Source organism: Gymnodraco acuticeps, unplaced genomic scaffold (assembly GCF_902827175.1).
Source record: "Gymnodraco acuticeps unplaced genomic scaffold, fGymAcu1.1, whole genome shotgun sequence".
In the NCBI taxonomy this organism is placed as follows: domain Eukaryota; kingdom Metazoa; phylum Chordata; class Actinopteri; order Perciformes; family Bathydraconidae; genus Gymnodraco; species Gymnodraco acuticeps.
The window spans coordinates 490,514-507,868 of NW_022991970.1; the positions used below are offsets into that span (position 1 = coordinate 490,514).

General features: G+C 39.8%; 1 protein-coding gene across 1 annotated transcript in view; it reads right to left on the reverse strand.

Annotated features, from left to right (window-relative positions):
• The window catches only part of cacna2d4a (calcium channel, voltage-dependent, alpha 2/delta subunit 4a), a 108,494-nt gene extending 91,911 nt beyond the window's left edge, over window positions 1-16,583 (reverse strand). The window contains 5 exon segments of the mRNA XM_034200846.1: window positions 4,643-4,724; window positions 10,949-11,019; window positions 11,021-11,092; window positions 15,822-15,866; window positions 16,017-16,583. Of these exon segments, the coding sequence (XP_034056737.1) occupies window positions 4,643-4,724; window positions 10,949-11,019; window positions 11,021-11,071 (204 nt within the window). The 5' untranslated portion in view covers window positions 11,072-11,092; window positions 15,822-15,866; window positions 16,017-16,583.
• Window positions 16,584-17,355: the final 772 nt, after the last annotated feature.

Genomic DNA, 17,355 nt, shown 5'->3' on the forward strand with positions numbered 1-17,355 from the left:
TTGACATTTTACTAACAAATGGGCCCTTTACCAAGACAGCTTCAGTCTGACAACTAAGACAATTGAGGAAAAACAAATGCCCAATTGTCCTATTCTATTTCCACTTTCACACATCATGCTTTTCAATTTCCGTTACACTGGAGACAATATTACCAGATAAGACAGACAAACAGATATACATGTGAAAAGGGTGATAAAGAGCTCTACTAGCCTACTGCAAACAACCATAAAAGAACCCTTTCCAAGAAAAGTAAAGCTCCACCAATTTCTGTATTATCTTCAAACACAACACTCAATATCCTATTCAGTTTACTCAGGCATGAAGGCAGAGGCAGTACATTTTCCACAGAGAGGACCATCGATTAGACAGAGGAGGGTGATTAATGGTTTCTTGTTGCAGAGATTAAACTAATGCAATGTGTGCTTTTTACACTTCACTGACTAGACTGCTGGGTCCAGGCTCAAGGGCGTATGGCACTCTCAACTCTTTCCAGGACATGCCGGGGCCCTGCCTGCCTATAGCTTTGCCGATATCTGTGTTGATAGGTAATAGATTAAGAGCAGTGAATCATCTTAGAAACAGGAAGCGCTCAAACGTTTGTGTGAGTTTCTAATTTAGCAGTGATTCCATGTCAGCCACAGCTTGTTACAAAAAACATGACTGATAGCGATATTTAACTGAAAATACTAGGGAAATGTTTACTCAGAATTTTTCTTCCACACTTGCCCCTGCTAACATCTCAGTAAATGAGCTAGTAGATCATTTTAATTCAAAAATTCAAAATGTTATAGATGCCATTGCTCCAACTAAGGTAAAGGAAGTGTCTGGCAAGAAAATATCTCCATGGAGAAAGGCCATGAGCGTGAAAACAGAAAAAGAGAATGTCGAAAAGCTGAACGCAGGTGGCGAAAAACAAATCTCCAGGTTCACTTTGAAATCTATAAGAGAGACTTGGCCTTTATAATTTGGAATTGAAAAACGCACAACAATCGTTCTTCTCTGACATCATTACCAAAAACAAAAACAACGCACGTGCCTTGTTCGCTACCGTCGACAGACTAACTAACCCCCAGTGTCAGTAGCCTCTGAATTTCTATCTAATGATTTTGCCTCCTTTTTCACTGACAAAATTCAGAAAATCAGACAAGCAGTCAGTGCCTCTGCATCAGGAACAGCAAATGTGTTGTCTCTGTGTCCACTTAACATCAATTCAAACACCATGACACAATTCCATCAGATTAATGATAAAAACCTAGAGGACATTATACAACTTCTGAAATCCTCCTCATGCTGCCTTGATATTATTCCAACAGGATTTTTCAAAGATGTTTTGCCTTGCATGGCCTCAGATCTACTTCATATAGTAAACAAATCTCTTCACTCAGGTATTTTTCCACAGGCCCTAAAAACTGCAGTCATTAAACCGCTCTTAAAAAGAATAATCTAGACGCTTCAGTAATGAACAATTACAGGCCCATATCAAACCTCCCATTTCTAGGTGAAATCATTGAAAAAGTTGTTTTTCAACAGTTGAGTAATTTCTTGCATTTAAATAACTGTTTCGATGTGTTCCAGTCAGGCTTTCGTCCAAACCACAGCACTGAGACTGCTCTTGTAAAGGTCTTTAATGACATCCACTTAAACACAGACAGTGGCAGAACTTCAGTGTTAGTATTATTAGATCTCAGTGCTGCGTTTGACACTGTTGACCACAGCATATTACTAGACCGACTGGAAAACTGGGTGGGACTTTCGGAAACAGTTCTAAATTGGTTTGAATCCTACTTAAAGGACAGAAACAACTTTGTTTCTATAGGTAAATACACATCTGAGTTGACAAATATGACATGTGGGGTTCCTCAAGGCTCCATCTTGGGGCCTCTTCTCTTTAACATTTACATGCTACCACTGGCTCAGATAATGAAAAACAACAAAATAAGTTACCATAGCTATGCAGATGACACACAAAAATTTACGTAACAATTTCACCAGGAGACTATGCTCCAATTCAAACACTGAGTAAGTGCATTGAACAAATCAATGACTGGATGTGTCAGAACTTTCTCCAATTAAACAAAGATAAAACTGAGGTAATGGTTTTTGGAGCCAAGGCAGAATGTATAAAAGTTAGCGCTGAGCTTCATGTGCAATGTTCAAAACAACAGATAAAGCCAGAAATCTAGGTGTAGTCATGGACTCTGACCTGAGTTTCAACAGTCACATTAAAACAGTTACTAAATCAGCCTACTATCACCTAAAGAATATATCTAGGATTAAAAGACTAATGTCACAGCAGGATTTGGAAAACTTGTCCATGCTTTTATCTTCAGTAGACTCGACTACTGCAATGGTGTCTTTGCAGGTCTCACTAAAAAATCTATTAGGAAGCTGCAGCTGATTCAGAACGCCGCTGCTCGAGTCCTCACTAACACTAAGAAAGTGGATCACATCACTCCTGTTCTGAAGTCTTTACACTGGCTTCCTGTGTGTCAAAGAATAGATTTCAAAAATACTGCTGCTGGTTATAAAGCTTTGAATGGTTTAGGCCCAAAATACATTTCTGACTTCCTGCTAAATTATGAACCATCCAGATCTCTCAGGTCTTCAGGGACTGGTCAGCTTTCTGTCCCCAGAGTCAGAACTAAACATGGAGAAGCAGCGTTCAGTTATTATGCTCCAAATATCTGGAACAAACTCCCAGAAACCTGCAGGTCCGCTGCAACTCTGACTACTTTAAATCCAGGCTGAAGACTTTTCTTTTTGTCGCTGATTTTAATTGAACTATTCATATCTTAGACTGCACTGTAACTTTTATCCATGTACTTTTTCTTTTAATGTTTATTTTATTAGCTTTTCTTTTTAATGACTGATTTTAAATGCCATTTTCTTAATGTCTTTCATTTTTTGTAAAGCACTTTGAATTGCCTTGTGTTGAAAAGTGCTATATAAATAAACTTGCCTTGCCTTGCCTTGCCTTGCCTTGCCTTGCCTAGATAAAAAGATAAAGTGTGTAACTAGGAGACACTTAAATATCAATATTGTTATAACTGATACTGTAACTCCAGCAACTTGTGTTATTGCTTCTACTATGACAACTATAGCAGCATCACTTGTACTGCGACTGTTTATATGAGGCTGCTTGGATCAAGTTAGGCACTATTTTATACATGCCGTGTGCGTTTTATTTTGGACAGTTCCTACAAACAAAGCATTGGGGGGATGTTAGGTCAGTCCAGTCTGGAATACAGGCCAAAACATCACTCTATACTGCTGTGAATAAATATGTAAAATCTTGTTATTTTGCAGCTTGATGGGTGGATACTTTTTGCTGTACAACGTTAAAGTGATGTGGTAAACCAAAAGGAAAGATACATGTACACCATAGAAGAAGCTGGTTAGTATGTGCATCTCTCTGTGAAAACAGTGTGTGTGTGTGTGTGTGTGTGTGTGTGTGTGTGTGTGTGTGTGTGGTGTGTGTGTGTGTGTGTTGTGTGTGTGTGTGTGTGTGTGTGTGTGTGTGTGTGTGTGTGTGTGTGGTGTGTGTGTGGTGGTTGTGGTTGTGTGTGTGTTGTGTGTGTGTGTGTGTGTGTGTGTGTGTGTGGCAGATGGTGAATGGGCCTGCTAGGGATTCTACAGGGTGGCATGAAGAGAAAGACCGCACATCCTAATTACTAAAGACACACACACACACGCACGCACGCACACACACCACACGCACGCACGCACACACGCACACACAACACACACACACACACACCCACACACACCCACACACACCACCACACACACACACACACACACCACACACACACACACAAGCATGCCATCTTCTTTAATCTTCAAGGTAAATCATTTAATTCATCGCACTACAGCTTATAAGCATGACGTTTATGTTGAACATTACATCAACGGTTTTAAAAGTACAAACCAAAAATGCGAGTGTGTTTATGTGCTATTCAATTAACTGTGTCATCACATTGTTCTCAGGGCCATGTGCAGATGTTGTACAGCAAATGTATGCCAGTCAGTCGTGTTCCTATTGGCTGACGGAGCAGAGGGGGAGGAGATGCAGACCCCGCTCACCTCAGTCTGATGTGATGATGTCATCTGTTCTATAACCATCTCTATTTTACAGAGGTAACATTTCTGCTTCTGCATTTACATTTCTTTCTTAGATTTAACTCCTTTTCTGTTGTATTTGCCAGCAGAAATAGTGTAAATCTGTTCATTTCAAGCACGGAAATGAACAGAAAATGTCCACAATGAGCCATCATTACGAGGTCGAGCTGTAACTTTAGGTGGCTTTGAATGTATTGATCCTGGGATGTCAACCTCATCTATGTGTGTACTGTACATTCTCTGGTAAAGCCGTATGTTAGGGATAATTAATCAAAGGGATTAAAGCTGCACCACCATCGTCACATCCCTGATGTCTGTCTGAAATGGGAATTACTCAAACACACAATCATTCATCTTAATTGACCTCAAAACACATCAAATTAAGATGCCTTGAATACTATTTCAATGCTGTGTATGTTTGTACACCTGCCTGATTGATCTGATTTGTATTTCTGTCCAACATCATTTGCGTGTGTCTGTATTTGATAATGTGCGCATACGCTTCTGTGTGTAATCTCTTACCTTCTGCAGCAGTTTAGCTCCAGAGTATCTCGTGGACAGAGCAGCTATCTCTTTGCTGAAGGACACAGCCCACTTTTGCACCCTGGACAGAGAAGACATGATCAGGGACAGATGAACAAAACTGTTATCAATCTATGACAACAATGCAATAACCCAACATGTATGTCACATTAATAAATGCAACCCTTTTGCAGAAATAGAGCGGCAACACAATCAGCATTTTTTCACATCATGGCAACCCAAATGTGGTCTTATCAGTAACTAAATTATCTGTTATTGGTAATACATTGTTAAAGGGTTGCTTTGAAAACTGACATTCTGGCAATTAAACGTGTTAGTTAAAGAAGAGCTATATGGCCTTTTCCTATAATACCTATATTTAGCTAAAAAGCTACACACATCTAATAAACTGAAGAAATGCACCCTGATGTAAATGCAACAACTGCTCCATTTAACAATATTGCGTTGTGTTACTTTTAACATCTGTGGAGCAAATATTGTTTGAACATGTCTTAGTAAACTAGAATTCCTGACATCTTTAAATTGATTAATTTAGTTGATGAAAATTAAGGGTCAATAGGACAGTCTTTATTAAAGCTGACCCTTGACTTAGGAAGCCAATCATGTTAAAAGGTGACCCTGCATTCAACAATAACAGATTAAAACAGATTATTGTTCAGGTGACAGTAAAAGCTGTCAGTCAAGAGGTCACTCTGCGCTCTATAATATGCAGTACAACTACAAATCCTTTATGTCTGCCAAGCAGGAAAGGTAGCAGAGGTTAGAGTAGGCAGGATGTGACAGATGGCTCAACCAATGGGGAGCCAAATATGAGAATGTGGTCTTGGTAACATAGAGGTGCTAGGAATGACTGTTGTATTATTTAGTCCAAACCACAGCACTGAGACTGCTCTTGTAAAGGTCTTCAATTACATCCACTTAAACACAGACAGTGGCAGAACTTCAGTGTTAGTATTATTATCTCAGTGCTGCGTTTGACACTGTTGACCACAACATATTACTAGACCGACTGGAAAACTGGGTGGGACTTTCGGAAACAGTTCTAAATTGGTTTGAATCCTACTTAAAGGACAGAAAAACGTTGTTTCTACAGTATAGATGAATACACATCTGAGTTGACAAATATGACATGTGGGGTTCCTCAAGGCTCCATCTTGGGGCCTCTTCTCTTTAACATCTACATGCTACCACTGGCTCAGATAATGAAAAACAACAAAATAAGTTACCATAGCTATGGGGATGACACACACATTTACATTACCATTTCACCAGGAGACTATTCTCCAGTTAAAACACTGAGTAAGTGCATTGAACAAATCAATGACTGGATGTGTCAGAACTTTCTCCAATTATACAAAGACAAAACTGAGGTAATGGTTTTTGGAGCCAAGTCAGAACGTATAAAAGTTAGCGCTGAGCTTCAGCCTGCAATGTTCAAAACAACAGATAAAGCCAGAAATCTAGGTGTAGTCATGGACTCTGACCTGAGTTTCAACAGTCACATTAAAACAATTACTAAATCAGCCTACTATCACCTAAAGAACATATCTAGGATTAAAAGACTAATGTCACAGCAGGATTTGGAAAAACTTGTCCATGCTTTTATCTTCAGTAGACTCGACTACTGCAATGGTGTCTTCACAGGTCTCACTAAAAAATCTATTAGAAAGCTGCAGCTAATTTAGAACGCCGCTGCTCGAGTCCTCACTAACACTAAGAAGTGGATCACATCACTCCTGTTCTGAAGTCTTTACATTGGCTTCCTGTGTGTCAAAGAATAGATTTCAAAAATACTGCTGCTGGTTTATAAAGCTTTGAATGGTTTAGGCCCAAAATACATTTCTGACCTCCTGCTAAATTATGAACCATCCAGATCTCTCAGGTCTTCAGGGACTGGTCAGCTTTCTGTCCCCAGAGTCAGAACTAAACATGGTAAAGCAGCGTTCAGTTATTATGCTCCAAATATCTGGAACAAACTCCCAGAAACCTGCAGGTCCGCTGCAACTCTTACTACTTTTAAATCCAGGCTGAAAACTTATCTTTTTGTCGCTGCTTTTAATTGAAACTGAGCCGTTGTGTTCATCAGTAAAGTGGAACTTCTGTGTGAACTATTCATATCTTAAACTGCACTGTAACTTTGTATTCATGTGCTTATTATTCATGTATTTTTTCTTTTATTGTTTCTTTTATTATCTGTTACTGTTTTTAAATGCCTTTGTCTGAATGTCTTTCATTTTTGTAAAGCACCTTGAATTGCCTTGTGTTGAAAGGGGCTATATAAATAAACTTGCCTTGCCTTGCCTATAAATACATTTCATATTTTATGTTAATAGATAGCAAACACTCAATTGAAATTAGTGAGATCGCTGAGTTAAGGGATTGTCGGAGTTTAGCTGAACTATAGTAAAGTTGGATATAAATGCAAATGTAAAGAAGGGAAAGACATGACAGGATGAACCTACTGTAATGCTGTCTCTGAGGTGCAGTGATATATTTAATTAAGAAGAACCACCTGCTGCCTGTTCAACCTTTTTGTATTATTATTTTTGTTGGAATTTGTAACATAAATAGCAATAACACAAACTGCCAGGTCTGAAGTTCTTCTTGTCTCCTCACTCGATGAGTTAAGGGAGTATCAAGTACACTTTTGACTGATAAATATAGGTATTTATTAATTTGAGATGGTCAAATAGCTTTTTTAAATGTTTTTTGCACTCTCATTGTAGTGCCTCTTAAACTGCATGCTGTTAAATAACATACCATGTGCTACAATGCCACTGTACCAGCAAAGTGAGGTCAGATTAGACAGGACATAAAGGCCCTGTCACACTGTCCCGAAATTGACACCCGATGGACACACGAATATGGAATTGTGAATTTCGCACGAAGATGGCCCCGAACCACACACAAAGGCAACATTTACATTACATTTAAGACATACAACTGCAATGAAAGTACCAAAAACAATTATGTTAAAGTACTATGATACTGTACTGATATCTTCAGACTTTGTTCTTTACTTTATCCGTCGTTATATGTAGAAAATATTACGTTTTCTCCGTAATGTTGTTTCCATAACAACAACAACTTCCTGTCAACTGTCCTTCAAAATAATATATTATATCCTTTTTAGTTTCACAGAACACAAATTGGGTAATTTACATAATATATTTACATGATTTTGTTGTGCAATAAAACAACCCGATGGACACACGATAAAGGAAATGTTCAAATTCGGCTGTGATCGTAGCAACATCGGGCCATTCGTGAGGGCATCTTAAGCCTTCGTATGATCGCTGGTGGAGTTTCTCAGGCTCCGGCAGCAACTTCGTGAGCGGTGGCAAAATCTTTGGCATGCCAAAAAATTGCCGAAGGACCTTGCGAAGGTTCATTTTCGTGTTGAATTCGTGTGTCAATTTTGCCCTTCGTAAGGCCATCGTGAGGGCATCTTGTTATCATCGGTGCCATCGGGCATTCGCCACGATCAGAGTGAGGGCGAATGCACCGATGATAACACGACGATGACACGATTTGACAAGATGCCCTCAAGAGTGCCTTACGAAGTTGCCGCTCACGAAGTTGCTGCCGGAGCCTGAGAAACTCCACCGGCGGTCATACGATGGCTTAGATGCCCTCACGAATGGCCCGATGTTGCTACGATCACAGCCGAATTTGAACATTTCCTTTATCGTGTGTCCATCGGGTGTCAATTTCGGGACAGTGTGACAGGGCCTTTAGGCAGGTCACACTAAGGTCAACTATGGACCAGTTCCTAAGCAGTTGGTACTGTAACTCTATGGTACCGCTAAAGGGCAAAAGGCAGCGAAATTCAACATTTTTAATATAAATATTCACCAATTCACAGCATTCCATCAGGGTGTCAGTTCCTTAATTGATGTTTAAATGTGTGATGTATTTTCCTCCTGGCAGCAGAGCGATGTTCCCTCAGAGGCTAAATATTTGAGTGTGAAAACGTCCTGGTTATAACAAGCTAACTTCCAGAGCCAGCGGGGGCGGTGCTGCCACTTCTTCCCCAGACACAGCAAAGCATTTTGGGCTCAGTGACCTGTGCTGGCCTGCTGAACCCGGATGTCACTGGAGCTTTAATCTCCCATGTAACACCAGAGCCTGCTGTGTGACAGCACACACTCTATGAGTCCCACACAGGTTCACACATTTTATATACTGAGACTGAACCATCCACCATGCTTTAGTTTGTGTTGGATGATTCATCTATATGACTCGATTTAGATTAATCAAACCTCTATTGTATGTGTGTGCACTGAAATACAAACCAAAGAAATTGAACAGCTCTATTAGTGGCAAGAATTCAGAGTATTCTGTGTACCTCACCCCCCACACACACACACACACACACACACACCACACACACACACACACACACACACCACACACACACACACACACACACACACACACACCACACACACACACACACACACACACACACACACACACACACACACACACACACACACACACACACAGTTAATAGGCTATTGTGGACTGACAGCACTGCATTGATCTGTTAGTGTTTTTAGTCAGCAGGAGGTTTGAAAGCTGTTCAGGGAAAAAGCTGTTCAGCTGTTCAGGGAAAGAGAGCTTTGTCTGGTTTCTGGAGATCACACAAACGCAGCGTTTCATTCCAAAAGAGAAGTGAGACAGAAAACTGACCACTGAGGCAATAAGGCATTAGGAGTTACTGCAATTCCCTTGTGTAACAGCCATCTTTGTACCTGGGAAATGTAGAGGGAATATTTCCTGGATAGCAGTGTCCTTTTCTAAAATTAGTTTCTAAAGCTGTATTTACAGACCTCTTATTCCATGATCCTTTTAAAATATATGGTTTGAGAAGTTCATATTACAGTTCATAATTAAAAGGACATAATCCAAATCAAAAGGACTGAATGAAGAATGTGATTTTTTTGGTTCCAATGTTGATATTAAATATGTTTTTCCAATAACACCAAAACACGTATTTTATGCAATATATCAAATGCTGTCCTGCATACTGTAAGCTTTGACTGCACAGTGGATCAGTTGACATGTAAACACGACAGCGTTTACTACCAAGTTAGCAGCTGTGCTAACAATCACAATATTAGCATGCTGGTGTTTAATACGTTTAGGTGGTAAATACTCTATTCTAAACGTCCCAATTTACTTGGCATTAGTCTTCAATAGGACAAACTGGTCCACAAGCAACCAATAAAACAATAAGTATTAAACATAATCATTTTGTGTTTGATTTTATTTAAATGTAGCACATGTCTAATTCACCTTCAGCATACTAACTGTAGAAAGGCTGTGTAGTCATTGATAGTTTGGCAGGTGGCTACACCCCCACCCCACAGGTGCCCATATGGCCCATATGCATCTGTGTGGAGTAATCAGCCAAATACAAGGAACATATTGACTCATCTATATCACGTGAGGCTGTAAAAGGACAGGAGCTGCAAATCTGCCAGGGGCGTCCACGGGGAAAACGACCGCACAATAGCTGATGTAATGTCTAAATAAAGCACTATGTTTGTGGTCCGATAAGACATATTCAGCCGCTGATTGTTAGCACATTGTGTCTCAATCTGTCGACCTGTGAGGATGTAGTCATAGAACATCATGTTATCATCTAATTGGTTGGCTGAAACTTTTTGTTGATGTGTTTATTCTGAAATATAAAAGTGAGTTGGTAATGTAGAGGTGCTAGGAATGACTGTTGTAATAAAAAAAATATATATATTTAGTTTTCTATATTAGCATATTAGCATACTAATATTTGCTATATTAGCAAAACGAAAGCAAAGTTAGTTATTTATGCAAATGTAAAGACGGGAAAGACGTGACAGGATGAACCTACTGTAATGCTGTCTCTGAGGTGCAGTGAACATATTTCATTAAGAAGAACCACTTGGACCTGCTGCCTGTTCAACCTTTTATTGTTATTATGTTTGCTGGAATTTGCAGTGCACATAGCAATACTACAAACTGCCAAGTCTGAAGTTCTTCTTTACGTCTCCTAACGGGATGATTTAAGGAAGTATCAATGACATGTTTTAACTGATGGCTAAGAATGAGTCTTTGAGTCAGTCAAGACACAATTCCTTGGAATGAATGGCACTCAAATATAGATCTATTATTGTAATTAATATATTAGGTAATATGTCCTTATAAATCCTGTGTGATCTTTATGATTTATCCCCCCCCCCCTGATGGCTCCCTCCCTGGGGTTAACCTGTGAGTGTTCTCTAATGTAACTGTACTCACGTTTCCGGTGAGATCTTCATCTGTCCGTCGACCATGCGGCACAGCGAGCTGGAGAGGATAATCCACAGCAGACATCATCAGCCTCCCTCTGCGCGGCCCACTTCCCCAGCTCCAGCGGTTCATCCCTGCAGCAGTTGTTGCACGCTGGCTCCAAAGAGAGAATGATTAAATAAGGAGAGCGCAGAGTGAGTTTAGAAATACTCAGGTCACAGTGCACGAGGATGGAAGTTGTTTGGTCCTGGGTAGGTAATATATAGTGGATTTCTTAGTTTTTTTTTGTTGAAAAAACTAATATGCAAGTAAATCAAAAGAATGAAGTTGTGGGGTGTTAAAGAAAAAGTGTGCTGAAGAACTAACCTTACATTTAGAAACCACAACATTGGGTTTCTTTATGTACCACAAGGACAACAATTGACATCTTACTAATCAAATTATAGGCACAAATAATAGTTGTTGGTTAACTTGCCAGGCAAAACAAGCATTACTAAAATGCAAACATCCAATCCAAAGTTTCCTAAAGACTAGCCAAGGGCATTACATATGACACCCAACAACAGACAAGCATGTCCTCCTTAAAGCTGCCCCAGACTTAGGAATTGTAGTGGATTCTGAGAAGCCACAGTCAGTGAGCGGGAAACTTAAGAGCTGCTCTTCCTGTTAGCCAGAAGATTGAACCAATCCCATTTGCCGTCTGGAAACACAGGATGCTAATTTAAAAGAAAAACAAGCTGCATCCCAAAAGTGGGTTAGAGGAAGATTGACACTTTCTGAATGATAACATACAGAATAACAGTGACGACTCACTATGTCATGTGGTCAAAGCTTTAAAACCATTTCCTTTGAGACATGTGGAAAGTTCAAATACGACTGATGAGCAATAAAAAGAGTCTGATAGAGATTTGATGTCAGCTCAGCTGGACCCCCCGGCACACAGCACAGTCTGGAAAGCTCTTGTCTCCAGTGTCAAAGGTCACTTCTGCGCTCCAAGAGTCACAACGGATTCTCGCCATGCTCCTACACCTCCCTCTCTACACCCCTTAATCCTATTTCTGCTACTCCCATTATTATCTTCTCTCCTCCATGCTCCCCCCTCTACAGGATGCCGGGGAAAAGGGAGAGTGATGGGGGCGTCCCGGTGAGCTTCCCTCGAGTTCAGTTAGCGAGGCATTCCCAAGCACACACACATATAATCCCAAAAGAGTTTTCTTCTGCCGCCCTTTTTTTAATTATTCCATCCTGCTGAGCTCCTGGTGGATCCAAAACCATGCAGCACTGGGACACGCATATGATGATGGTTGAATGATGGATAGAGTGATAGTAGGACTCCCTCTCTCTTCAGTGGATCTCTTCCTGCTGTCCGGGACCAGTTTATACCATAATCCAGGCAGGATTAAACCCCTCCTCCCTCCATCCCTCCTTTTCCTCTCTCCATCCCTAGATCACTCTCTCTCACACACACACAAACACTATCTCTCCCCTTCATATTTTCTCTTTCACTCTTTGACCTACTGTCTTTCCCTCTTGCTGCTTTTCTTTCTAGATGAGTTCCTCTCTGTCCCTGTTAATCTTTCTCATCATCTCACCTGCTCTATTACTCTATGCATTTCTGCTGTGTGTGTTTTACTAAGAAAGCAAATGGATGGAAGGAAATGTGGCAGTGATCTAACATGGGGAAAAAAGTAAAAAATAAAAAACGAGGGGGAAATGAAAGAAGATGAAAGAGAGTAAAAGAGAGGATGTCAGAAAGAAAAGAGGAAAATAAAAAAGAGAGCAAAAGAGGAGGAAAGTGAAAAGACTCCTGCAGGACGGTGTAATGAAGTGTATCTAGGATTGGTGGGAGAAAAATGTTCTTGACTGACACAATGTTGTAATATAATCACACTGAGGACACCTAGTGGACTTTCACTGCCACACATGGACATGTATACTAACACACAGGGTGCTGCAGCATTGATCTAATCCTGTAAACGTGTCCCATATTGCAAATCCAACAATCAATAAATTACTGTAGGTTACAAAATCTCACATTCATCAAGTAATATCTTTCCATTACCCCCTTTTTTAAATGTTCTGTGAATACTTTTTATATTTCCGTCATACAATCTGCCTGTATGACGGTAACCATGTCAGAGGACTGACTCTAAAAATTGCAAAAAAGACTATAACCCAAACTCACACTTTAGGATAAACCGTTAAAAAAAAGGCATTTGGATTGGAATTATTAGGAGATTAGAAGATAATGTAGGTCAGCAGCCCCACTATTGGTAAGACTACAACATCAATAACTTTTTATTCTGGGGTAATAAACAGTCCCCAGTGTGGCTACAGACTACAGACTCATTTGCTCATGTTAACAGCTTTGTATGAATTGTTTCAATAGTAATCCTGTGTTGACTGCTTACTCTAAAACTGCACAACAGAAAACTCAAATTACATTTAAACTTTGTATGAGGTACAGCAGAGACAGGACTACAGCCCAATGCCTGTCTGCTGCTGCATCCATTAAGCTACATTTAACTACGCACCAGAGACACACAGTCAGACATACACACTAACAAACACACACACAAGATACAATGTCAGGTTAATAAAGCTTACGTGCACTGACACAACAAGCTAACATGCCTTTGCATATTATAAGCACACAAAGTAAAACATCTGCTCATGCTGTTCTGAAAATGAAAATGCAGTAACACAATCTGGCACACACACACACACACAACACACACACACACACACACACACACCACACACACACACACACACACACACACACACACACACACACACACACACACACACACACACACTGCAGAGAGAACAGATTAATAGCATGAACTCTTAAGAGACTGAGTGACAGACATGCATGCACACACATGGATATATAGCAGTGTGTAACAGCTGTGGGACTCCTCCCCCCCCCCCCCCCCCCCCACTGACCCAGATCAGTGGTGATAGGGATGATTCCCCAGCCTACCCTCTCCCAACATGAAGAAACTCTTATTTTTTCAATCAGATTAATAAGGAGTTGTATGCCACACTTCCAATGCATTTACAGCAGAAAACCTGGGTTTGAAATGCCGAATTATGGTGGCAGCTTTGTAAAAGTCCTTTGCAATAAACTGAACACTTAAAGGCAGCTTTAAACTCCAGCTAAATTATACAATGTTTATTCAGCAGTGGTCCACCATCCCAGCAAGAACATAATAGTTTAACATAACAAAACAGTTTTGTGGGAAATCTCTCTCAAACCAGACAACATTTTTTACTCTGTACATTGATAACTCAAAATGAGGATATGGAAGAAACCACTTATTTGTTTATTCGATTTTATTGTATTCATTTCGGCCACTGATTTATTTAACCTATTATTCCAGGATTTGTATTTGTACTTTTCCTAAATGTATTTAGTGCATTTCCCCAATTAATACATTTTAAGGTGCACTATTTGGGACCTTTTATCTTACTGTGCTCTCTATTTTATCACATCAATATACATACATGAATACATCGAACTATAATCCTTAAACACCATTAAGCACCACTGTTATGGAGCTATTTCAGGGTCATACGTTTTGATCATTCAACATTTTTATTTGAAAGTTCAAGTTTTTATCCTGAACTTTGAAAAATACTATGATATATTCAAACCAAAAATAAGTATTGAAATCATTTTTCAGGTTGAATATTATTTTTGATTCAGTTCAGCAATTTTTTGGAATAAAATATTTATTTTCATATTTCACTTTCACATTCTACTAGAATGTGAATTCAAATTACGTATCCGCAATCAAGCGTTGTCCTTCCCCATTTCCACGTAGTTCCATGAACGCAGCATAGTATTGGCTTGGTTTTTGCGATCAGAATCAGAATACCTTTATTAGTCCCACAGGGGATACATTTACATTGTTACAGCAGACAAGAGCCAAAGACAGCTTAATGTTACCTAAAGCATGCATACAAAAAGTATTAAAGATTAAAAAAAGAAATTATAATTTTTTTTAAAGTTACACATTTGACATAATACACATCCTGTAACAGTTCTGCGGATTTAGCAGCCAGGTATACCGTTTTTAATGGCATATATATATTGCACATAGTTGGTATTTATCAACTGTATCAAGGTGTTATGTCTGTGTTGTTTTGTGCGGGGTCTACTAGGGGCTGTGCTGGTTCTATAGTCTGACCGCTGCAGGAAGGAAGGACCTGCGGTATCTCTCCGTGAGACAGCGGGGGATGTGCGTCAGGTCCACCAGAACAACCTGCTGGCTCGTTGCGGATACGTCATTTCACATTCTAGCACAGTTTATTGCTCTTATACCTTGATTGTTGCCAACTACGATGTACAACAGCTCGCTTAACGGAACTTTGACGCTGGTATCAGTTTTGTTTACCACCAATCACGGGAGTATTGTGTATAGAAAGTATTGAGTTATATTTCTCGCGCTACCTAACATCCATGAAGGCAACATGACAGGGAGGCCTGTCACTCAGGATGCCAAACTACACTTTGGTAAGCCCCGCCCCCCCCCCCAAGCAACATCAGGGCCAAAAGTTTGAAAGCGAAAACAAAAGATCTGAAAGTGAAAAACGATCTGAAGGTGAAAAGCAATGTGAAACCTGAAAAAACAAGATTTTAAACTGAAAAAATAATTGTTTTGAATCTGAAAACGAAAAATCTGCAACCGAAAAAAATAAAGATTCAAATATCAAAATATGTAGGCCTATAAAGCTGAAATATGAAAATAAATATTTTATTCAAAAAAATTGCTGAACTGAATCAAAAATAATATTTTTTAATGATCAAAACGTATGACCCTGAAATAGCTCCATACACTGTAGTTTAAAACACTAGAGAAACTGAGTCACTCACCAGGCCCTTCAGAGCTTATGGTCCAACGTGTCCGAGAGTAGGAGACTGAAAAAAATGACAAGAGGCTGAACTTAGTGCCCCTCTTTTGTGAATGCACAAAGATTAAAAGCTACTAAAAAGCCATAAACCACCCAAAAGTTCCAAAGCATTATTACTCTATATGACTACGTTTTGTCAGATTCATCAACTTTTAACCTTTAAAAGCGAAACCAGTCAATGCAGATGACATCCTCCATCTGAAGATACGGTAGCAAACAAAGTGGTTCGGACTCCCTACAGTCTGAAGACCCCGCCTTTCTGGGCATGGACACACACACTCTCACACACGCACAAACACACACACACACCAACAGAAGTCATTGATTAGAAGCCAGGCTAATAGTCAGCCCTTACTTTTAGCCCCATCAGCCAAACTAATGCTCTGGAACCTCCTAGTCTCAGAAATTGTGTGTGTGTGTGTTTGTCCTGAATAGACAAGAACATTTACAGATCCAAACAATATTATACATTTTCTATGGAATTGATTCAGTACTCATAAACACTATATTTTAGTGCTTTTTGGTTTTAATTGATCCTGGTTTTGGGTACAGAACAGTATTAATGACCATGTTGGTTGGGGAGAGGAAGCAGGAAGGAAGGGAGAGGCAGCCAAACTCCCCCGCTGCGTTTCATATCAGCTGTAATCGACAATTACAAAGTGTGAAACACTTTAACAAAGCTTGAGAAACATTTACATTTAAAAACAACAAATTCACATTTTATAAAGCAAATTTACATTTTATAAAACAAAATTACATCAGCAAAACACTTTTACCAAAGAAAAAAACTATTTAACATTAACAAAAACAAATGAACAAGATGTGAAACACTTTTACAAAGCAAGAGACAAATTACATTTCCTGAAACACTTACGAGAATCGTACCAGAAGTGACGTGCAAGTGATTGACACAAACTGAAGTTTGTTTTGGCGGATAGACCGCCGGTACCTATGGACCTTTATGGTCGTTAAACATGTTTTGTCCGTTCTGTGAAAACCACCTGGGCCAAGTGACATGGTTTTGCTCATCACAATATACTTTGTCTTGCGCAGAGATACGTTCTCATGCACACGAGAAAGTTACAGGTTCGCCAAGTAGGAAGTGAAGCTGTGCCTTTTACACACAGCCTTCGCTGTGTTTAGCTTCATTAGACAGCTAAAGAGTGACTGCAGGCTGCTTTGTTATACACACACACACACACACACACACACACACACACACACACACACACACACACACACCACACACACACACACACACACACACACACACACACACCACACACACACACCACACACACACACACACACACACCACACACACACCACACACACACACACACACACACCACACACACACACCACACTGCCCGATTATTACACCTTATTATTCTATTTATGAAGGAGATGTCCGGTCACCAGGGTGTGTGTGTGACACACTGGCATTTGTTTTCAGAAGATACACTGAACAAAAATATAAATGCAACACTTTTGTT